The 25,505-nt window shown below is 41.1% G+C and overlaps 1 protein-coding gene across 4 annotated transcripts in view; it reads right to left on the reverse strand.

Annotated features, from left to right (window-relative positions):
• Positions 1-1,714: 1,714 nt before the first annotated feature.
• znf609b (zinc finger protein 609b) overlaps positions 1,715-25,505 on the reverse strand; it is an 84,782-nt gene continuing 60,991 nt past the window's right edge. For 2 of the 4 annotated variants that reach the window (XM_038700909.1, XM_038700912.1), the window contains 7 exons: positions 25,231-25,456; positions 14,072-14,159; positions 9,264-11,598; positions 8,772-9,141; positions 7,109-7,489; positions 6,769-6,847; positions 1,715-4,956 (listed from right to left, as the gene is read on the reverse strand). In XM_038700909.1, the coding sequence (XP_038556837.1) occupies positions 6,774-6,847; positions 7,109-7,489; positions 8,772-9,141; positions 9,264-11,598; positions 14,072-14,159; positions 25,231-25,456 (3,474 nt within the window). In that variant the 3' untranslated portion in view covers positions 1,715-4,956; positions 6,769-6,773. The remainder of the gene's footprint in view (positions 4,957-6,768; positions 6,848-7,108; positions 7,490-8,771; positions 9,142-9,263; positions 11,599-14,071; positions 14,160-25,230; positions 25,457-25,505) is intronic. The other 2 variants (XM_038700910.1, XM_038700911.1) reach the window with 2 other exon arrangements.

Raw genomic sequence — 25,505 nt, forward strand, 5'->3', positions numbered from 1 at the left:
CCCAGAGCCTAAAGTGATCTTGAAATTGCTTTATTTTGTCTGATCAACAGTCAAAAATCAAAAGATCAAGTTCAATTTAAATTGATATAGGAGGTGACAAAAGCAGCAAAGCCTCACCTTTGAGAGACTTTTACACCCAGACACACACACACACACACAAAAGAATCAATAAACTACTTAGATACTTAAAATTACATCTACAAATACATCTAAAAATCCAGAATCTATGAATGACAAGTGGCACAAAAACCCTGCTGGTACGCTCACAACTCAGATCTAAAGGCTCCCTGTTGAGCATTTGACCTTGAGTAGCGCTATGAAGCAGTTTTGTTTATTTTGTGTACACGTACGAGACACACAGGCACACACTCTTCAACCAATGGTGTCACATTATTCCAATGATCAATAGGTGGCAGTAACATGCCAAGATATGCAGCAATGCACCAATAAAGGCGGGGAAGAAGAAGACTGCAGGCTTGTAAATACAGATGTAAACAATGCTGGATTTAAAATATTTTTTATCAGCTTTTACAAATGTGAAGGAAAGGCACTCGACGTGAGGTTTAGACATCAAGGATACACTGAATGTAAATATAACTTGTTTGTTAACAGGAAAATTCCACAAGACTCCTTTAAAGTGAGCACAGAGAGGCTTTCCTTCAGCAGATGAATGGTAAAACATCATTCTGCACACTGAAGTGACAAGAAGCAACACATTTGTTGAGAGGAGGGGGGCTTTAAGAGAATAACTTAATCAATTAGTCAGTTCTATTAAATTTTAATTATTTGACACAAATTCATATCAGAAGTTATTTCATTGCACTTTTCATATAGAGCAGGGATGGACCGTATTCTTTGTAATATTACTCACAGAGACCCAACAGCTCCTACCACCATGAGCAAGCACTTTGCAGCAGTGGCAAGGAAAACCTCGAGCAGAACCTAGACTCAGGGTGGGTAGTCAACGGCCTTGACCGGAAGGGTTGAGAGAGGGGAGGGGAGAGGGTTGGGGGGCGGCTAATTATAATAATTATAGCAGGTATCTAATTATACAGCGGTTGTTGAGCAGCAATGCGGGGGCAGTAGGTGGCTTGCAATCACAAATCCAGACTCCACAGCTCAGGAGGCAGAAATACCTGCTAAAAGCGACGAGACGATAAAGCACAAAACTATGGGAGAGCGAAGACGTCGAGTTAGTAATATGCATTAATGGGATAAGAGTCCATATGGATGCAGGGGCAGGAGCAGGAGCAGGAGCTGTTGTATTAAATGGCTTTTATGGTATGGTAAACAAACCTCCTCAGGTACAGCAAGTTAGTCAGCAGTAAAACCTAACATTTAATCGAACTGAGACTGACCGTAACCTCTTTAGACACTGTTCTCGTGTATTTCTATCCTCATCCATTCGACTTCTCCAGGAAAGGAATATTCATTAAAAAGCAATGTTGGAGATTGCTGTTGGAGACTGATACAACAGTCCTGCAATAAATCCTATCTTTACGAAGGCTGCAAAAGGCAAACTCATTACTATTTAAAGCAAAATATCGTGTGAAATCATTGCTCCAAAATGACTTGGACATTGTTGTTTACGAATATTTCTTTGAAGATAAAACATACACAAACACACTGGAATGGTTACTGGTAGTTGAAATTAGAATCATTTGACAGTATTTTACATTATCTTACCTCCACAGCATCAACAGAGCAGAAGCCATTGAGCATTTCCCAGGACAGATTGTCTCATAAAAAGATTTATTTTTTTCCAGCCCAAATTTACAAAGGCAAGTTACAGAGTATTGTATAAAAAAGAACCATGGTAATGTACACTTTACACAAACTCCTGAAGGGTGGGAGGAAGGAGGAGAGGGTGAAGAGTTCTGAATTTCTCACACAGAAAGAAAATGAAGACATTGTAAACATCCTTGCAAGCACCAGAACGGGTACTTTTGGGGGGTGGGGGTGGGTTGGAGGGTTGTGTGACAGTAAGTGGGTCAGGAAGGGACAAACGAGCAGAGCAAGTGTCTCTGTGTTTTCACAGAAGAATGTTCAACTAGGCACCAATTGAGACAACTGCTGGCCAATAAATATACTCTTCACCATGAAACAAATACAGTCCTGCAACATACAAGAGCCAAGCACTTTCCAATATGTTGATAGCAAACATTACTTTTCTGGCTTTTCATACACTTTAGTATATATGATTTTCACTGGGCTTTGCTTACTACTGACAACATTACTACTCTCAGAGAGAGAACAAATGCACTTGTCACAACCATTGTCTGATAAAACTATATGTACTGTATGCAGTCTGCCAGTACTAAAACCCACTGACTTTAATGACAACATCACAGCTGCCTAGATTACCCTTACAGATTAAGTACAAGTCAAACACCACCACATTCAGCTTATTCATGTCAGCCATTCTTCTTTAAAAATGCGCAAAAAGCCAAAATATATACCATCTTGCAAACTTCTGTGGGACGAGAAACGTATTTACTGGGAATGTCCAAGAACCTCAAAATGAAGAGCTGCACTTTCATAATCGTGAGTAGTGTCTCAACAAACAGTTAATATCCAACTTCACAGGGTGTTAGACATTAGATTATTGTTAGACAGCTGGTTTATGAACTTGAACACAAAGTATTAAATGAGGGAAAAAAAGATACAATGGAAACATTAAAAGTGATTTTAAAACCAATATAAGTCAAATGAAATTGAATGACAGTCAAGTTTCTACTCTCATTATAATGCATTTGAGGAACACAAAGCCTGTTAACAAATCACAACAGCATGTTATGGCATAAAACCTTTAATAACTGCCCTATCCAGAGCCAATTTGTCACTTAAAAAATAAGCATATCCAGCTCAGAGCAGAAAATGTGCTGTTTTCACACCCATGAACAGGAGCCCTCTCGAATCATTGCAAACAGCATATGGGTAGAATTTCACTTACAACCCCTGAGGTATGAGAGAACTGTAATTTAAAGCCAAGAGGGTCCTCGGGTAGAACAGGCCATGTTGACAGATTTAAAATTAATCAGACTTAGTTGAATTTACAGAATGGCACCACCAGTTTGAGAGCTGCAGGAAAGCCTAGAGCAACACGCTTGTTTTCCGCTGATTCAGTTCTTCAGCCATGTGTGCATGTTCAAGGTTTTACTGTGTTGGCGTTTGCTCCAAGCTTTTCACTGGCTCACCCTTCCTTTTTATTCATGTTCACTGTCTGCATCTGATTGGATAATGTTTGCTCTGTAATAGTAACAGCTGAAAGATTTTTGGGGTCATTTCATGCACTTATGTTTAATGTGCCGGTAGTACAGCACAGGCAGAAACTGAACAAAGGAAACTGGTGTCTGAGGTATCAGACTCAGTGGCCCAGTTTTGGACTCACCCATAGCTAGTAAAACACCATGTTGTAAATGTGTGTTATGGTGAAGCCACACAAGCAAGCGAAGCACCAAGAGACATTTTCGCTTTTTGACTGTGCACAATAGTCTAAAATCAGACCGGTTCACCATTTTGTTTTCACTTAATCTGACAGTTTGTTGGAGTTGCCATTCAATCGCTGAAAAAGATATGAGATGGAAAGCGATTCTGCGAGGTCTGGAACCAGTCTAACGGCACACTGTAATGTTGGGATGAGTGGAGATGGGAACCAAGATTTTGACATGTTGAAAAAGTAGAGGTCAAGTGAATAAAATAAAAAATTTGCAGCAAGACAAACAAAGCCGGGGGAAAGAACAGCAAGACATCTAGGGACTGCAGCAACAATGATCAGAGCACATAATGTTAAAAGCGGTGAAAGCCAAAAGCTATTTAACAGTGACAGTTTTTAAACAGTTGTGTGCTGGGATAAATATCAACATTTATGCACATAAAAGTAGGATAAAAGTCTATAATACAGCAGAAAAATACATGAGTTCAGTGAAATTTCACATTGTTTACAGAAAACAATCAAACGAGCTGAACGTAGCACAATCTTACAGTAAAACACCAAAACCCCCACAAGTGGCCTAAAGCAGTGATGGCAATGCCTCCGTGAACTCATCGCTTGCTAATGTGGCTTCACTGTTTGAGTGAGTGTAAAGACAGATGTGACCCTTTCATTGTGAGGAAGAACAGGACAAATACCAGCATCAGACACATTCAAGGATGAACACAATGATATGGAGTAACAGTATTACTGAGAAAAGAAAACATGATTAGTGTTTATTCTCCACTGAGGTGTATGCGGTCCCTTCGCAAAACACAATATCATCCCTGAAACAAGAACCGAGGGTTCAAAGAGGATGGGAATCAAAAATGACGATGGAAAATGAAAAACTTCAGTCTCAGGCTCTTTAGTCTCAGCAGCTGTTGCCATATTCCCTCTCCCCACGAAATATAGCCAAACATTTGTCAAGTTAAGGATATATACTGTTGTTTCACGGCATACAATAAGCCAAAGATCATTTCAATATGATTCACTTTGTCTTTTCAGTCTTTAATTTAGTTTGACTCCCCTTTCCCATCAGCCATCAAACATCCTCTGCCAATTTCTTTCTGCATGACAAAAAACAATGCAGTCAAAGAAAGAAAGAAAGAAAGAAAGAAAAAAAAACTAAAAACAACAAAAAAAGCTGTTCTGGCAGTCCAATAGTCTCTTTTTGCATTGTATTTGTTGACAGTGCAAAGACTAGGTAATCAGTGGGTTGGTGTTTCCTCTGCGTGATGAGGCAGAGTGATGGCTTTGAACCTGGGTTATTATCAGTCCTGTTATAGTCCAAGGTCTGGAAAATATGGGGAGGGGAGGGAAAAAAACCCGACAATCTGCCTAGCCTTTGGGCAGAACAACTAAAAATATAGATAGAAACACCATTCAACTGATGTCTAAAAGGTAACACCCGGGAGATTTTCTTCTCATGTGAGCCAGTCACATGAATCTTTGCAGGGTTGAGGTGTGACGGTCAGGTTTCCCTGTGAAAGAAACAAAGGAAAGGACTTAGTACCAGATGACTCATTCATTTACATAAAACACTGAAACAAAAAAAGAAAAGGCTACCGTTAAATAAATGCTTTACACACTTCTGTGGCCGTGGTGGAATGTCAGAACATTTACTCAAGTTCTGCACTGAAGTACAATTATGAAGTATTTGTACGTTTAGGCTACTACTTTAGAGGGAATAATTGTACTTTTTACTCTTTACATTTATTTGAGAACCAAACTTACTAGTTACTTTGTAGATTAAGATTTTACATGCAAAATTTCTGATCAGTTAAAAAACAAAAAAATGTACGTAAAATAACTTTCTCCAGTTTTACAAATTACAATACTAAAAGTATTAAAATACTGGTGTGACGCCCTATGGGGTCATGAGTGGGTGTGGCCTGCCTGTCTCTCCCCCCCCCCTCTCTCTCTCGTAAAGGCAGAGCTGATTGCAGTAACTCTGGGTACCTGGGCTAATTGCCCTGTAGAGTATTTGCAGAATGAGAAGGCAGTCCTAAAGAGGCTGCTGTCTAGGCCAGGTCAGACCTCCCTGCGGGCCAGCTCCCTGGTTTCCCATTTAGTTTGGTTTTCTTTGGTTGGACTATTACGTTGTGGTATTCATCTTGTTTTGCATACTACAACACCTTCACACATACATTCATGCAACCATCATCCTGCTCGGACACTACTGAAACTACAGACTACATACCTCATACTTAGTATGAAATATTTTGGCTTAATAAACTTTTACCATGGTGTGTCTCCCTTTTGAGTAGGTCATAACACTGATTACACATTTATACATAAATAATAATTGAATGATATATACAATAATACAGACCTCTAGAAGGGGTCATTCTGCACAAAAAGTATTATACATTCAGTTGCCGGTTTATTAGGTACACCCAAGCTACAACTAATACAGTCCTGCTATAAAGCCTCCCGTCATGGAGGTTATAATGTGTTGATACAACTTTATAATCCTTTTTGAGGCTGTAGATTATGTTTTTTAACTGTATGGCAATATACAGAGGTGTTACTTAGCTTAGTTACCTCATTGATATAAGTGGGGTGGACAAAATAACAGAAATACCTGTCAGTATAGTGCAATTCAATTCAAAAGCATCAAAAAAGGCAGCATGTAAAATAATCATACCGTTGAATTAACTCGCAAAGAGTTTCAACAAAAACGGATTAAGCTGTATTAGTTGCAGCTAGTTGTACCTAATAAACTGACAATTGAGTGTAGATTTATTTATTAAACAACTCAGCTGTCATTTAAAAGAGCTTCCACTAGATGTCAGTGCAGGCTGCACTGGCTTAGTGTCTTAGCAGGGCTCATTCCACATCTCTATTATCAACACTATGATCCACTTGTCCTCAGAGGACCTACTTAGGATGGATGAGCTGAAGGGCTAAATGCTGCACTGCATATTGTACTAAATTGCAGCAGAGTACTAAGGGCTTTATTTGGCCAGGATTTGTTTTCTTTACAGGTTGCTGCCTGAGTCTGCAATACAAATGTTGCAGGGAAAGAGTAGAGAGCAGTGTGTTCTTTTCACTTCAAATCAAATAAACAAAGAAACATGCCGTTTTTATTTTTACAGGACAATCTACATCTGTGCCAGTATTCATACTCACCTATATATTTTTAACTGAGTTATGTGCATTGTTTACATGAAGCATAATGAAGCCACCTGTATTTGTTGGGTGTTCAAACACTGCTATTTATTTGTCTCAGTAGACTTGTGTTTTGTTTACCGTCAGTCTTTTGCGTGTCTCTCCAACTAAGGGGGTCTTACCGTTCTCACCTCCGTGGTGGTGGGTAGAGGGAGGGGGTTGCTGCTTGTTGGCTGGCAACAATAGCTGATGAGGAGAGACCTATGGCGAGTTGGAAAATGTATGGCTATCAGTGATATTTCCTATTTAGGTTCTGAATTTAGATAGCTAATTGGTTATCTGCCATAATTTAACAGGCTGCATCTACTTACAGTAAGTATTCTAGTTTGTGGGGCTTTTTTAAATCTAACTGGCATTAATCTACTTTGCATGTATAGTGCCTTAAGTATGTAATAACAGTATAACACTTCTAATGAATCCACTGTCAAACAGCAGAGATGGGATAACTGAGGACTGACTGACCTGTGGCATAGGACAGGTCATATTGGCCTGAGAGCAGGGGGTATCCCAGGTGGTGGTGAGAGGGCATCATGCGCTGAGAGGGTGAGGATCGTGGTCGGTCCCCGTCTCTTTCTCTTTCCCTCTCACGCTCCCTTTCCCGATCTCTGTCTCCACCAGCACCTCTGTCCTGCTCCCTCTCCCTGTCATGGGGTGGCTTGTCACCTACTGTGGGGGATTTGCTCTTATATTGGCTGGCGTGCTGATGCAGGATATCCAGGGCTTTGGAGTCCGTTGCTGTTTTTGTGACAGTAGGGCTGGCGCGAGATTTGTCACTGCCTTCCTCACCTCCGGCTATTTTACTGGCATATGGAGAAAATGGATAGCCTCCCGGTAGGTATGAACCTAAAATTTATGAAGAAAATTCAGGGTTCAAATTTAGATTTACATGGATTACAAATGTGAGGACTGATGATTATTCTCATTAATTTTCACATCAATCAAGCTGAAGGTTCTGACACATCGTCTACTTAATGGGGCTATATCTAGGCACTGAAAGCAAACAGTCTAGTAACTAGTACCATATTTTCTCTACATGGGATTATTTTGATCTTGAAAATTAAATTAAAACATGCACTGTAAATATTGCAATAGGGTTGACCACATTAGGCCGAACTGAAAAATGTGGCAATTTAATTTAAATAAGGAAAGTGGCTTAACACCAGCATTTTTCTCTTGTGTTTCCAGATGGATGTTGTATGTAAGCTATGAATAGATATCTGGTGGTGAATCATCAGCCAAGTTGGTGTGATAAAACCTATTATTCTTTAGGCTACATATTATCAGACCCTCTAGGAATTTGTGGATTAACAAATTCAACCACTCACAGACAGTAGTATGTATAAGAGCTTGCAGTTTTTACCAACCCCTTCAATATTTCTACAAAAAGAAAATATCTTAAGATTGAAAGGATGCCTGAATTTCAGTTTCCACATATAATTATCCTATTCAGGACCTCTGTTAGGAACATAGGTCAAAGAAAATCAATCCTTTATTGACTTGACCTATCTAGATTGCAGTTTACTGCCATGCTGCATTCCCCCCCCCCCCAACAAGCTCAAACCAAATCATTGCAATTATATCATGCTCATCACAACATTACTGCAATTTGTAGCGAAACAACACAAAAATTGCAGCAAATTATGATCAGACATTCAATGCAGAATATTCTGTCAGTTCTGAATGACATCCTGCTGAGACGGTTAGCTTCCCTTTTGATAACAATCTAAAGCTGCCTCCTTAGAGCCATTATGTTTTCAAAAAGCAAAGTACACAAATGAGACATTAAATGATTTAAGCCACATTAATTATTTAGTTTCCTTTCCCTCTGAAAGCCGCTGTACACACCTTAAAACGACGGTAGGGTCAACAGCTTAATCACCATACTTAATCACTCCTTATGTTAGTCCAGCATGCATTTGACCAAAACAAACCTTGAGAACCTCTGATGACCAGCACCAAACAAATGATTTAACACACTAGGTAAAAAGAATATTACAAAATGGATGACTTTAGCTTGTAGATGTCACCAGATCAAGAAATAATTTTTCATACCACATATTATTTTTCCACTAGGAATATATTAAAAACCTCTGATAATAACATATTTGGAGTTAATTTGTCATACCTGGATAATTCTGCATCATGACTGAGGGCATGCCCCTGTATCCAGGGTGGTTGGGGTCATAGCCTTGTCCATAGGGGTAACCATGCATGTAGGGCATGTAGCCTTGGTGCTGTGCTAGTGGTGATGAGAACTGCATGTGGGGATTAGAACGAGAGTCTTTGCTCATGGCCCGGTGGTCCTCAGAACTGATTCTAGGATCACTACCCTCTTTGCCGTCCTCCTTGGGCCCACTTTGACTGTCCTTGGACCTGGGCCTGTCATCCTTTAATTTACGATCTCGTTCCCGTTCTCTGTCCCTTTCATCTTTCCACCGAGGTTGTTGTTGCTGGTGTTCATCTTCTGCTTGGGGCTTCTGGCTCTCGGGGTACTGCTAAAGGCGGGAAAGAAGAAGAAGTCCGCACATATCAACATTTACATATTTAAATAACTCTAAACATTCGCACAGAGTCACAAGCATAAAGTCCAACACTGTTGTACAAGATTGGTATTTACCTGTCTGTACCACATGGCCTGCTCCATCCCTGCCTGACCTCTGGACTCCAGCGCTTGCTTGGAGTCTTCCTTTCCATGGTGGCCCCCTTCAGTCAGCTTCATTTTTAGCCCCTCAGCTTGCTGGGACTTTGGGTCCTCCCCTTTTATACTTCCCATGGATTTGGAGGAAGGCTCAGGGGGTGAGTCCCTAGATTTGCTTGGGGGCTGCAGTGTCTTTCCAAGGTCTGACTGACTTGGGGCTTTGGAAAGGCTTGGTGGCATTGGGCTCTTTTGTTTCCACTCCTCTTTCATGGAAGCTTCTCGTTCTTTTATGGCTACATCTGACTTCTTCTCAGCAGCACGATGTTGTTCAGCCATTTGTCGCTGCCGCTCCTCATACTGTTGCCGGTAGGCTGGGTTGGTGTTCATCAAGTGGTTATGGTAGGCTTGATCGGGATGGTATGCATATGGGGGAACATAAGCATACTGGTTGTAGTAAAGAGGTTGCATGTACATGTTAGATCGCTGTTGGATGACTGAGGGTTGCTGTGGCTGCTGTTGATGTTGCTGTTGTTGCTGCTGCTGCTGCTGCTGGCCAGAAGCACTGCTATCAGTTTTGCGTTCTTCATGAACCTCAACCTTGACTTTTTCCTCACCTTGGTCCTGGTCATCATCCTTTTTGATCTTAACCTGACCTTCAGCCACTGGGTTGGGACCACCGGGACTGGGGTTGACGTAATTGGGCGAGTAATACGTCTCATAGCCGGGATAGTATGGGGAATCTTTGTTGGGTGTCTGGTTTGGAAAGAGTGCTTTTTTGACACTTTCCCTAATGCCTTGGTCCTCTGTCCTGACTTTGACACCTTCTAGTTTCCCTTCACCATCCTCACCAGCATCTGAAATGTCCGAATATGCTGGGCTATTGGTTTTGACCGAAGAGTTGTCAGCACCATTTTGGTTCCCCATGTGAAGTGGAGTGAGAGGCTGTGGCATTCCACTGCCATCTATACGGCTAGCTACACCAATGGATGGGCTAGGGGCATTGTCAGAAAAGCTGTAAATCTTGTCAGCCTCAGCCTTGATACTGGCTAAACGACTCTGATGAGGATCTGAAGAACCATTGAGAAGTCCTTCCCCCTTATTTCCTTGATCACAAGGTTCAGAGTATGGAAGCTTTCCTTCCTCCAGTTTTCCTCCCTTTCCCGGAGGCTTGGGGCTGTCAGCTTCCTTCCCCCCATCTTTCTTCTTCTTCTCTTTCTTCTTTTTGTCTTTGGAGCTACTTGAGGCAGGATCTCCAATGACAGGGGGCTTAGGCTGTGTACCTTTCATTTGAGGACTCTTGGGGATTCCTGGTATCATTGGGGTAAGCCCCGGGGAAGAATTTGGGTTTCCAGGAGGAAAAGGGTACATCTGCTGGGGTCCTGTAGAGCCAGGGCCTATGGGCCGTGGTGACTTCATGTTTTTCTGGGCCATTCTATCAGCCTTTGTGCCTGTGCTACCCTTTTTGGACTTGTCTGATCCTCTCTTATCATCTAAACCATCGTTACTGGCCTCATCAGTGAAGCATAGTCCATCTTCACACCCATCTGTCGGTGTACCCCCTATTTCTGGATCTGTCTCAGCTATTTTCTTTTTACTCAGCTTAGAACCAAACTTACCAGGAGATGGGGAAGGACTTTGAGCATCAAAATTCCTGCCTTTTGGAGTAACAGAACGTGCTGGAGACAAGCATCCTTTCTGAGATATAGATGCTCCATTACAGTTCCCTGGTTCAGGGTGGAGAGTTGAGTCCTCGCCATATTCACTCTCTCCATCTAAGTCCAACTTTATGTCATCATCATTGTGGGCACGGGCTTGGTGGTACTTGAGACCATTAATGTGCTTGTACTTCTTGTTGCAGTTAGGGTGTGGGCAGTCAATAAGAACTGGAGAGGGGCAGCTGCGATCAAGGGGAGGTGGAAGTGGCTCAGTCTTAATAGAAGGGATAGGAAGACCCGTTGGTCCTGCCCCTCCACTGTTGGAGTTTGTCCGCATACGTTTGTTGCCTTTGGTGTCCTCCGAGCTGGAATTGGGTTCCATGTCTGAGGCTGGTTTGGTCTTACGTTTTCCAGCTGAGGAGGGACTGGCCTTGATATCTTCTGTGTTGCTGTTGGGTGGGGTGCGGCGCTCTGATGGCGTCTGGCTACCCCTCCGGCCCTTGCTGTTAGAGGCAGCACGAGTCTTGTTGTTGGTGGTACCCTTGTTGTCTGATGAGTTGCTGTTCTCGTTGATAGGGGTGTTGCTATTCGGTCTCATTCGCTTACCTCGACCACGGCCATTCCTCATCTCCAGGTCACTTGTAGGGGATTCACAAAACCTGCAGTGGTGACAAAAATCATGTATAAGAATAAGTGATAATAGTCATAGTACCAATGGTTGATTTTAACACAACAAATGATACAATGGAAATTTCAGCTACTCATTTTTAAACTTACATTGCTGTGGGGAATTTATAATACAATACCAAAAACACAATTTACCTCCATGGGACTTTTTGATTTTTATATTTTACAACATTAAATTACAGTGAATAATGGTTTTTGACAATTATCTTCTATCTTGCAGTCAATTATTATCAGAATAGAGATCACCTGTGTGCAATCAAGATGTGACAAGTGACGTTATGTTAAATACACTTGTTTCTTGGGGTCCAGATGTGTTAAACAATCTGTTTAAAATATGGACGGAGTCTTGTGACGTCACCCATAGGTTTCTGAAGAGCAATTGTGAAGCCAGTCAGTGAGGTGGCTCTGGCCGTCGCCATCTTATCACTGCCTGACTCCAGCTAATCCAAAAATGGGCAAAGAAGTGGAGTGTCGGTAGAGATGTGGTGGGCCAAATGAAGCCTGGTTGCTGAGGCTAGCCACCTTTGACTGCACCCACCTGTCACTCAAAGCAGCCACGTCCTTTGTTATGCATAACTTTAAGCCTTAATATAATTTACATGGGTGAGTTCACCCCCCGTACAGTTAGCCAGAGAGACCAAAACTGTTTTTTGTACCAGGCTGTAAACAAGTTTATTTTTGCAGTGAAGTAAGGGTTACAGCATTTTAACATGGGGGCTTGTGGAGGTTGACTCATGTTTGGAGCTAGCCTCAAGTGACCGTTTGAGGAACTGCAGTTTTGGCACTTTATTTTTTAACCACACAGACCCATTTGATTCTCAAGGTAAAATGAAACATTTTAATTCTCTTTGTAGGCCTTTATATCTACATACGATTTTAGGATACTTGATCATACCCTTTCTAAAGTTTATTAGATGGGGTGGTGATGGCGCAATGGATAAGACACATGCCTTTGGTGTGAAAGACCTGGGTTCAATTACCCACTGTGACATGTCCACCAATGTGTTCCTGAGCAAGACACTTAACCCCTAGTTGCTCCAAAGGCGTGCGACCTTTGACATGTATAGCAACTGTAAGTCACTTTGGATAAAAGCTTCAGTGTAATGTAGAAAGTGTATGACCAAGGAAATTCAAAAAACGGGTCATAACAGTAATACCTATTATGACAATACTAAGGGGTTTAAGTCCCGACTCAATAATAAACAAAAGCAATAATATCAAAATATGTCCACCATTGTTCTGTCCCTGTCCTTTCATAACATACCAATCTGATATTGTGCGCACTATAAGTGAGTAAGCTATTTCAACAAAGCCACATGACTTTTCAAATGAAGGACATGTAAACATCATTTGAAAAGACAGCAGAGTAGAGTCTAGCTGCTTTGTAATCAAAACATACAGTCATTCAAATACTTAAAACAGCAGTTTGGCCTTATCTCTCCATAACAGTAATGTAATTAACTTTCTGCACAGCAGTGAAGGTTAGCAATCTGTGACAAAAAGAGACACTGGGCTGGTATGACTCACAGCTTCCTCTCCAAGTCTCTCCAAACAATTTCAACCCCAGCAGGGGATGTGAATACATCCGTAGTCTGACAGTGGTAGAGGAATTTAGACTCATTACAAGCCCAAGTTTATATTCAGTCCGTTGAAAGCTTTCTGAATTATTCATGGTGTGTCCCTAATGTAGTCGTGTTGCAAACTATAAGACTATCTTGGTGCAAATACAGCCAGGCAAACCTCACTTACTGTGCAAACCTCACTTACTGAACATTGTGATATACCGTGATACATTAGTGTGATACAGCCTCTCCTTGTTTTCCATTAGCGCCGCTTTAATCTTGATTTTTTTTTCTATTGCACTTAACCATGCATTTCAAATATAGATTTATATTTACATTTAGGTACTGTGCAGGTGTTCTAAATCAAAGAAAGTGCTTGGAAATGTATTTTACATCACCTGTGTATTTTGCATTACAAATGCAAATACCCAGAAATTACAAACACTTTAAGATACTGCCCACATAACACTGATCTAAGAAATTGCAGCCTTTGTGGTAGAGAATGTTATATAGTGTTGAGGAAAAGCTATTATACTAATAATTGGATTCTGCAATCTGGCTTGTTAGAGTAGCTTTCTGTTTCCACTACTACCTCCTACACACCAACCGTTTACAAATGAATCCTGTTTCCTCAGACTCGAAATAAAGACTAACATGGACTTGGAAGGTCTAATGCACCCAGGCAAGTTGGTGCATGAGACCATATATTCCTGAGCTGATGCTACTATAGCAGATTTATATCACATAGAATATGAAAAGGTTAAGAGACCAAGTGCAGCTTAGATACTAAGAATGCATCAATGATTCATGGCAATCATGTTCATCACTTTTTCACCTGCTTTCTCCTGCTGAAATGAAAACTGAACAGGGCAATGCTCCTTACCTGGGGGGAGCCCAATCATGCCGTGTACAGTCCAACAGGGTGCCCACATATGTCTTGTTTCTCCAAGTAACATTGACGACCAGCATGCCTGTGAGACAAGGAAAATGTTTTACAGTGAGATTCAAATATAACTTTCTGCACTGTGCTTCGTGGCTGCTACATCAATTTGTTGATCTTTGATAAATGATGTCATATGCAAGCCAATAATACAAGTCAAAGATCCTTATTTATCTTCTTCACACAGTAACTTATATCTTGTAAATGACTTGGAACAAACTCAACTTCAGTCAGTATGGTAGAACCTGTATAAGATACTGGCAGAAGGTCTCACTAAGAATCACACTGAAGTTACTGGGGAATACTCTGAATACCCTTTGCATTTAAATAAGCCATCTCCCAGTGCAGGAAATTTCCCTGAAGGAGAATTCTTTGAAGGCATTTTTTTTGTTGCAGTCCTCTCTCTCAGCCCAGAAATTCACTCTACCTTGGGGAGAATATGGATCTACTACTACAGCTTCTTAAAAAAACAAGCAACAAGCTCCTGGGTTAAACCAATTCACTGTGAAGGGTTCAGTTTGACAGACTGTAACGGAGTGTGCAAGCGAAGCTCCTTGACTTCACTGGTATTGCTGCAATCTGTCACACTTAGACGCTTCTGTGTTGCCATTTGGCTGTGTGAATTTGGTAGCACTTGGTGTGAGCTACACAATCTGACCTGTGCAGAGTGTGATACCTGACCTTGCATTTAAAACCTAAAATTAGTTCCAGAAGATCACACGACACTCTGTATGTTTCTCCTTAAGAAAACAAATACTGTTCATCTGGCAACAGCTCACACGTCATGAAAATGTCACAAATATACATATTTGCACAAAATTACAAAGCTAAAAATCTATCATTTGGACATTTAACTGTAGTAAATACCTATTGATGCAAAAAAAACCCAGCATAGAGTGGCTGCTGTTGAAGGACATTTTAAATGGACAGCAAGGTAGAGGAAGATGAATGATAATTTGCAGCTATTGCTTGTAAATTCAGAAGTAAATCATCAACCAAACAGCTTCAGAGGATTAGGATCAACGACCGTGCACAAAAACATTCTGAATTTATTGCCCCCACCAACCCCCACACTCACCGGTGGTGACCTCAGCTTGCCATTTCAGCACTGCAGAGAAACTGGAGGCTGCAGTGAGCTAACTTATCTAATGGCACAGGAATGCTGGCTGGCAGCTTCCGTCCCTCCAAGCATTTTATTAGCTTAGGAAACCTCTCTTGCTCACCCCATTTTCCCCTCTCTCCTTCACCCTCACCCTCATTTCCTCTTTTCAATGGTATAACCATCCCCGGCTTACAATCGTTTTCCCTCCCACACACAAGTCACAGTTCAGACCTCATTTTTCTCTTGCTGCCTCTGGCATAAAGCAGCGAGTGTATAAGGCATTTATATATGTTTACAGGAACCTGCTGACAATTGGCCACAAGTCTCTTCCTTCACCCTATGGCATGAAAACATGAGTACTTGGTCAAGGCTAGGTCCAACTGCAAATGACATTTGTGTGTGAGCAGGCTAGTGGAGAGGTTCTCGAGTTCAGATTTCTGTCACATTAAAAGAACACAGACCTTTTCTAAAATGCCTTCAACAGCCCCCCTCAAGCTCTCCAAACACTCCCTACACAAAATGGCTCTGGCAGCTGGTTGTGGCAGGATGTAAATCAAGGAGGGGCAAATGAATGACTAGTCTTTCATGATGTGCAGGATATAGTCTTCCCTGCGTTCTCTAGCAAGGGGTTTGGAAATGATACCACAAGTTGTTAGTAGTCTTTAATTATTTTAAATTACCATTCAGTCTTTATGTTGGACTGTCTCCTCACTTCAGTAGCCGTCACAATGAATAAGCATGGATGGAATTTAAGTGTTGCTGTTGCCCTTACATATCAAAACTGTCTCAAAGAAATAGCTGAGCATTTGTTGTTTTTTTTTTTTTAAAAAGAGTTAAAGGATTTATACCGTTCATATTTTTTAAACATTTGGCATAAGATAATTATTTAACAAAACAATTTCCCAAACTTCCTTAAGGATCTCAATTTTTATACTCGGGTACATGTAAGTTAATTTCTTTCACACAGATTGTGTGTAGATTACAAAAAGCACATGTTAAGAATGCTTGTATTCTGAAATTATTCCAAGAGAAACAACAAAATATGTAAAAGTTGGTATTTTAACCCAAGTTTACATTGATACAGCTTTGGGTCATCCTGAATATACAGCTGTTAACTCAGCACATCTAGATTTTTCGATTTCCTATAATTCTTCCCACAGAAATCTGCTCAGACAAGCTGAATAAGGACTATCTCAAAAACCATCTTCAAGCTACTGCAAAGGTTTTTTTGTTTTGTTTTTTTAAACGTGACTCAGGTCTGCCCTTTAGCTCAGTTATCAAGGACTTTTCACATTCTTGTTCTCCATAGTGAAATGCCATAGTGTATTTGGCTGAGTGATTTGGATCCCTGTCCTGTTGGAATATAAATCTTTTCCGCAATCTATTACTCTGCGTATCACTCAACCACTTCTCTCAAGTGTCTGCCAGTGAAAACCAGCACACAGTGTAGGGTTGAAAACTGAGCATTTACACAAAAATATATCGCTGATGGATTGACCAGAAATAATATGCCATCAGTGGCAAAAGGTGAGTGAACCCCACAATCGTTAAACACCCTATAAAATGTAATTAATATATTTGTATAAAACTACTGGATAAAAATACTTTGGATTTATTAACATAGAATAGGGTAGCCATATGAAATATAATGCAAAAGTTTAGGGAAAATGTGTAACTACTGCTACTGGAAATAGGCATTCTCCATCACAAAGAAATATGCAACAGAAAACCCTGTTAAACTTATTATAAGCCAATAGCTCAACTTTCACTCAATCAGTTTCTTTGCTTCAAGGCCAGCTCGGCTCAGTTTGCTAAGAGTGGTGTCCTTCTGGCCACCCTCCCATGTTGAAGCCAAGGAACTCTGTAATCCTGTTAGACTGGTCCTTGGCTTCTGGGTCACCTCAGATCTCTGCTATATTTTCTGTGAATGCTAATAAAGGAGTTCCTTGGGCGTTATGTGGGACATCTCAAGGACATTCAAAGAAATGTGGATTTTAACTCAAATAGGAATGGTTGGCAAAAAGACATGGTTACTAACTCAGAATGTTGCAGCACTTCATGTTTAATTAATTTGAAAATGGCAAGTAAAATGTATGCTGTTAAAGGCTTTCAGTGTGGATATGCTGTACAGAAACTGAAAATGACAGACCAAGACCATCATATGATATTCCTCATCTTGGGGACAGATTAAAAGTTTTTTTTTAAGTTTTATTTTTTAATTTTTTACAGCTGACACCACGAGGTTACATCAGAACTCTGAGATTCAATTTCCAAGCCACCTAGACTCTGACAGGTCTGAGGTAAACACAGCCTGGATTATTCTTAACTGGTAGAAATAATCCCAATATTTTACATAATTATTGCAATACTGTAATTTCTACTTAATTCTTTGATTAAATCTTGCTCATTATTTTGTGGAGAACATCATATCAGTTCTTCCCTACTGCACAAATAAGTAGACTTATTTTCTTATCAAAAATGTACATTGTTCAGTAGCTCTGCATTACACAACTTATTATTGTGTCGATGCTGACTTTAACAATCCACATCCATTGGGCTGCTTGTGGAAAAAAAAAAAAGCAGTGTGTGGTAGAACCCGTTTAAATAATTATTAATAACAGCTCTAGGTTAATGAAAACTGGCTTCTAAATTGTTTCTATGCAGAATCTACTTTTGACATAATTTACACATTGTAAACAATTGTTTTGACTGGACTACTTAATAAAGTCTCTTGACAAAGTGGGAATCTAAATCATAAATGCCAGTATCATAAAAATATGCTCAAGGGTATGCAAAAAAGATTAAGATCAAGTTTCAATGCAGAAAGCCATTTGAATTTATCTCTTTTTATCACTTTCATCCAGGGACAAAGATATCAACGCTAAGTCTGTCTAAACATGGAAAGCCCTTGACAGAATAACCCAAATAAATGTCCCTGTGCCAGATAGCAAACTGCACAAGAAACGGTCTTTTCCTGCATGATCATTTGTTTACACACAGGGAGTTATATATCAGTGTTTGTGTGAGCCATGATCTCTCTCTTTACTGACTGGATTTTGGGGTAGAAACAGACTGATATGACTGATTTGGAGCAAATCCAGCCATCCCTTGTATCTGCCTTATTAGGGTCACTCATGACAGCTGAGTGGAGCCCACATTACTGAGAGGAACTGACCTGTAATTTTACCACTAATTTCCTTTCAATGCTGTTAAACAACAAATAGCAGCCTTTCCTATGCACTAAACTACACAGCGTAATATAGGATTACTAGAACAAGCGGGTAATGTGAGGGGACAAATTAAGTCAAGGGAAGGTTGTCTGCTGCATGGGTGACTGCCCCCTCTGGCCCTAAACTCCCCTCCTCCCACTCTTAACACATTTCATTAGGTTCCAGTGGGGCCAAAATATCAAGTCCTCTGCTGCTTGTGAGGGCCATGGGTTCATTGGCTGACCTCTGCTGTGCTACAACTCAACAGGAATCCAGTGGGGTTAATGACATTTTCACTGACTAACCTTGTCAAAATACTTGTTATTTTTGATAATAGAAGAGAACTTCTATGTAATTGGGTGTGACATTATATGACTGTTCTGGGTGTGACATTATATGATTGTTCTTGCAAATATCAAATCAAAGGTTTCTATTTGTCTTTAAATGTGTTTAAGAGACGGATTAAAACAAGGCAAGACTTGATTAAAAGAAAATAATTGTGTGAACAATTACCAGCACCTGCAATTATCACCTTTTGTACAAAGTCAGATACTACAGCAAAAGACAGATTTTACAGCTGTCTTTGTATCCTTGCTAGAAAATATGCTATTTTCTCATCACCATTTTCTCTGCCCCAAAAGCCCCACTCATCAGGATTGCATGTAGACAAGAAAGAGAGAACAATGAGAAAAATAGTGTCAGTATTCATCACGGGGAAAAGATAAAAGATAGCCGGGTGCTGCCATGAGCAATAACTGTAACGTTGATAAATGAAGCGTTTGAGCATTCAAGTGTCTGAGCATGTTTCCAACAACCCATTTTAAGAGTGTTTCTGCACTCATGGTGCATAAAATGAAGCCGAGCTTGTCCGGCTATGTCAGTGTCAGAATACAAAGTCCTGAGATTGACCTTATCTTAAATCCTACACAAACAGGAATTTAGGACGAATTGTATGAGTCACACACAGCAATGGAGATGCTAGTTGTATAGTCGAATTAGGGCTGCACAATTTGGAGAAAAAGTCATATTTCGATTATTGTGGACAATATTGCAATTCGATTATAATGGAACAAATGGTACGCTGAGTCTAGTTGCTTGATTATCAAGGAAAATGCACAAAATACTGACATTTTGAAATGTGTATTTCTCAACCTGAACAAAGTTAAACGATAAACAATAACTTTAGTAAAACGGATGTAAAACTGACCAAAGGGTTGCTCTCCGGAGGAGATAGCTAGAAGGAGCAAATATTGGCACAATGGCATCATGGATCTACATCTGCATCTGTCCACTGCTGAGGCTCTATCCACAACCTGGAGTGTAAATGAGTGTATTAGTATAATATAACATTAAATAAGGAGTATAATGTTCCGTTAATAGTATACCGTTAGTATAACGTTAGAATATTATTTACTATATTCATTATACTTTCATATAATAGAATTCTATTTTACCACTAGTTGAATATTAAATTCAGTTACAGCTGTTTCACTTATGTGAATTGTTTATTTATTAAATCCTTGTCCCAAAGCTTCTTTATCTTCTCCCTGTTTTCTTCTGTCTTACCGCTTTAGCTGCCGACGACACGTCCGCCTTCTCAAATATTAGGATTTGCTGTTTTTTCTCGTGGGATAGTAAACTGAATATCTTTAGACTGTTGGTTGGACAAAACAAACAAAATTTAAAAATGTCACTTTTGGTAATCTGCCATCAGCTTCATTTGAACATCCTGTTATAACCACCACAACTGGCAGACTTTCATGGCATTGTTATATCCACCATTGTGTCTGTTCTGATCTATGACTAAGCAAATACTTAGAGATCCTAAATCTATTCCCCAAATGCCCTTCTTGGAGCACTATCTGCAGGTAATCTACTAGAAAGGAGGACACATTGTAAAGAAAGGTAGCGCAAGGAAACAATGCCAGTAAATAGGTATAGTGCATTTTTTTGGCCCGCGCAAATGAAGAGGATGTGACGTTTGGTTGTTTGAACTGGACAGAGCAATCGGCTCTCAATCAGATCTCAATGTGGACAATGGAGACACATTAATACTAGCTGTAAATGTAATCAGGTTAAAATTAGTCAAAGCAGAGTTGTAAATTGTATTACAAGCAAAGACACTGATAAACATGCCATAAAAAATTCTTCGGAATAATAAAGTAAAGGTTTTCCAGTGACCAGCAAATGAAAAAAGGGTATTGTTGATGATTTTGTGTTGGACTTTAGAGCATTCAAGTGAGCCCTATCTGAAATGTTCAGGCCACATTCCGGTTCATAAGAGGTAAAAGTGCGAAGTCACTCTCGCTGACAAGAGTAACAGTCTGTGAGAAGGTCAATTCTCTCATACTACTGAGAGGCAAAGGAAGGGAGCATTAGTATGCCTTCCACATCGTCACAGCATTATGCCGCATGCAGCAGTTTCTCCCTCCACAAAAAAACAAACAAAAAAAACAATCAGTACATGTTTACTCTTACAGTGGGTGTAGATCACAAAACATGTGCAACCAATGTAATGGCCAAAAAAAATTAATATTTGACATCTATACCAACTTTACATGTATTTAGTACTGTAAATTGGTTGTAGTGAAGCAAGGAGCTGTTACCCAAAATGTCATCTGGGTTAATCTACAATCTATTGTTAAAAAACCCTCTGGTGTTTTTTCTTAAAAGATGGTGCTGAGATTAAGAGACAGGTCTGCCAAAGGCACATTACTCAAACTCTTGTTGACGTGTATATAGCAAACATGATATCTTGTGACAACCACTGGCAAAGCCTACAATTCCTCCAGGCATATGATTTACATTTCAAGACCATTTAAGTGCTTGAAAAAAATGCAGTTGTCGGCCAATATGAATAGGAACCAAGTCTCTCTTAGGAAATTTGGGTTCACTCAGGCGCTACCAAGGGACTAAATTTGTTACTAACAAGACAAGCCTCCTCCCTCAAAGAATGGTGAGCCATCCATATCTTAATTTCCTTGCAGAGTATTATTTCAACCACATATTTAGTAATTCTTTACATGGGAGTGTGCATTTTTTTCCCCCTCTGGAAATTGGCCACTTCCACTCTTCCATAGCAAACACTCATGAGGGTAAAGATTGGTTTTGGTAGGGTAGAAAGTAAACACGGCTAAGGATCTGGCAAAAGAAAATCTAAAAATAGAATAAAATAAGAAGACCTATCACTTTTGTTCTTTTCAATTCTGTTAACAGAAGTTGGTCTTCTGTGATTGATTTCTCACTCCATCTTCTTCTTGCTCATTGGCCTGGCAGAGGGTTACAGGCCTCCTGAGGATGTTCAAGGACAGTTTCTATAGCGAGTTCACAGAGAGCAGCCACTGCTCGCCTGTGTAAGAACATTTCAATGAGGCCACTGACAGGTGGTCTTCAAAAGAGCAAGGAAGCATAGCTAGCAAGTGAGCTACAGAGTCAAGTGCTCCCTTTATACAATATTCCCCTTCGCAACTCACTGACAGGGTTCAAGAAATAGAGCAAAAAAACCCCACACACCTCTCAAATATTTATACAGGAATATCCATTGCACACTGGCCTCTCTTCTATTCAGATGCCAAACCCCTTTTAACTCCTGTGCTAAAGCCAATGCTACAGCGACGTAATGTGTTTTGCATAAATAATCCATGAGACAAACATTTTATCACAAACAGCGTGTATTATCTATCTATTAGGGGGCTTAAGAAGCTGTGGACCTGCTTGGGGAATAGCCTGCTGTGCACTGGAGGGTCATGTGTGTGTGTGAGAGAGAGAGGCTGGGGGAAGGGGGCTGCACTGGCATGGAGCTGCAGTGTTTGGCCAAAGGGGCCCCCTCTGTGTTCCCTCTACCCTAGAGCAGGAGCCAAGGCGTTCTGGGCTGCGTTTCAAGAGCAATAAACTTCTCCAGCATTTTAGAGATGACATTTGGAGGTATCAGCATGCTAAGGCTGGGAGGGGTTGGCCCATTGCTCTGCCGACATGACCCTGAGAGCTGCCACTGCCTCGTCTGTGCTGAGGGGATTTGTGTCAATGCCGGGCCTTGAAATTCCACGGCTGTGCCCCCCCGCCATCCCCCACTGTCTACGCTTCACTCGCCTCCAGACTGACTGACACAGACTCACTTTCCCTCATCTCATATTATAGCTGTTTGATTGTTATAGTCCTTTACAGGACTAAATGCATCAAATTGCGTTCTTTGTTTTATGGGTTATTTTGTTCATTCAGCAATACACTGTTAAATTAAGGCCACTATTTAAATATTGCCATTATCCAGATTTGGCTGAACAGGTTGCTGTATCTGTGCTCAAATTACACGGGATGAAAAATATATTCGACCTCATCAGGCAAGATTCTTGTCAGCTCTGATCAAAGGTGTAGCCTCTGTGATGGCATTTTGTAAGGCGTCGCTTGCTTCCTCCTCATCTGTTTCTTTCGGTGGCACTCGGGGAGTCGGGTGAGGCTCAGACAATTACTGAGAGCCTGTTGTTCATTTACTCCCACAAGGCTGAAAGGCGGAGATGATGAAGCAGCTGTTGGTTGGCATGCTAAATGAAACGTGCGCACACACACAGTGCATGCCTAAACAGCTCTGTATGAAACTTGTCATGCAGAGAAGTGGGGGGACTGCTCAACTTCACTGCTAATCAGGATGCCTCTCTTATGTCTTTGGGGCCTCTGTTTGTTCGCTCTTCCCTAGTACTCTGCCTGGATTTGCTTTATTTCCTCATTTGGTTCTCATTCACCCCACAATGAAAAAAAGTCTGCTTTCATAGGTCTCTTAGGGGAAACACAGTAGACTGGCAGTGCAGTTGGAAGTAAGCAGCATCTGGGTCTTCATTTTAAAACTAGCCACTGGGTTGTTAGGGGCTCGTGCCATAAAAATTATATGGGAGGTATACACATCTTTGTGCTGTTTAATGTAGTGTGTAAATTGCAGTACAATGGAGGCTATTGAGAAATGCCTACTTAGAAACTCAGTGCAGATTCAATCTTATATTTTAAGAGCATCGATTACACTGATGACCGTTTATGGCAGCTAAAACTGATAATTACATTTCTGGTAAGGATTCATTAACACTTCTCTTAACGCACACAGCAATAAACAAGATGTGGTGTCAGACAACTGCGGGCCATTTCATAGTTGTAGTTATCAGATATATCTCATCATCCTTTATCACATGATATTCCACCCTGTCGGTCTACCCGATAGAGGTTTTGTCAGAGTATAAAAAAATAAATTCTGCTTCAAAGACAGCAAAGTGAGTTGGTTTTTGGAGACCTGCATGCCTTACATCTACACCTGCCGAGTGCCCCCCTCCCCTCAACACATACCCTCCCACCTCCCCTCTCCATCATACCACTTTTAAAACCACTCAAAAGATCCCACCAACCCCTTCCCCACTGAGCCAGATAGAGTAGAATCATAAGAAAACACAGCCCCATCAGGCCAAACCACCACCTTTTCAGCCAAAATAGCAGCTCTGAGAGTGAGTGCAGGCAATGGACAGACTTGGATGGGGAAAGGGAAGGGGGCAGGGCGATGGGGAGGGTCAATCACTGTGGGAGGCAGAGAATGAGGGAGCACAAACATAGGACTGGTGGCTCTGAGCCATGTTTGTGTCACTAACAGAAGTAGCCTTGTCTACCCTCCCCCCCTGCCCAAACCCCCTGCCATGCACTCGCTCTCTCCCTGTTTGCTTGGAAACAGAGTCAAGGGGTGACTGGCTGGATGCTTGGTAACAGAAAAGAGCTGCAATAGAGAGGAGAACAGGGGTGAATCAGACACAGCCAAGGGCTCAAGCAAAAATCAAAAAAAAGGGGAGAGGAGGGGAAAAAGCCACTCAATTGCAGGGACTGTGCTTTGGGAATGTTGATGAGGCAGGGACCTTTTTCTGTTCCTCCAAGCGAACCAACAAGCAGCACTGTGGATGTGTGGGCGATTTGTACTCAGCATGCCCGCAGAGCAACTGAGCACGAGCTGCTTTGAAGATTAGGTGTTTGCATTATTTCACATGCACGAAGAAAAACGAGGGCAGTTTTTCAGACCCAGCAGAATCTGATAGTGCTAGCGATACATCTTAAAATTAAATAAGCTGAATGTGGTTTCGATCAAAGGGAGGAAAACAGAGTCTAAGATTTCACTCGAACTGCACTGCAGGAGAAGAGCCAACTCTATTCCCAACTGGCACACTCGCAAAAAAGTGCTTTGTGTTATGAGGCAAGTTGTTGTTGAGAGCAGATATCTCTGTGCAACAAACTCCCGTCTGCGTACTTCCGATCAAAAAACCCCATAACATATCAAGGCCACTTAAGAACTGCAGGCCAACTACTATTCTTGTTGGCAATATTATGTAGCATGCGTGCTGTTAAATCACATGTTAGAACCAGTTCCCGAGGCAGTCAGTGCATATCCAATTACAATTTAGTTTGCAAAATAAGTTTGACAGCAAGATGATCATTTTTTAAAATGACAATGGCTTCACTAAAGCCTTAACAAACCAATACCTCTTTGAAATATTAATGCAAACATCAATGATTGTAGCTTATCCCCCCCCCCCCAAAATCCTAGACTCAGTTGTTTGAGAGGGAGTGGACTGATTTAAAAGCCCCCCCATTGTAATTCAGTGGCTAAAAAAAAGAAAACAAGACACTGGTTTGCACAAAATGCATTGGAGAAGGAACCTAAACATAGAGTGACTTCCATGAATTTGTTGGTTTTGAATAGAGTCAGGATCAAATTGTGAGATTCCCTAATATTCCCACCCGTTCTAAACAGGATGTTAAGCCACCTCACTTACCATCTTCTGTTTCCTGCCACACAATGCCTTCAAGATTGACACTGGTACCAGGCTCGCAGGGCCCCAAGCACTCAGGTTCAGTAGCCAGGGCCACATCAGATGTGTTCACCGCCACAGAGCGTGTGCGCACCATTATCTGCTCACACGGCGAGGCAATCTCACTGTTTCCTACTGAGGCCAGGAGGTGGAGAGGGGGAGGGGCTGGCGTGGAGACAGGAGATTCCATCTGTGAAGAAAGAAGTGGGGGTTGAGAGAGAGAAACACATGAGACACTT

This window comes from Micropterus salmoides, unplaced genomic scaffold, assembly GCF_014851395.1.
Source record: "Micropterus salmoides isolate LMB-PRFRI ecotype aquatic unplaced genomic scaffold, ASM1485139v1 Ms_hic_scaffold_6, whole genome shotgun sequence".
NCBI lineage: Eukaryota > Metazoa > Chordata > Actinopteri > Centrarchiformes > Centrarchidae > Micropterus > Micropterus salmoides.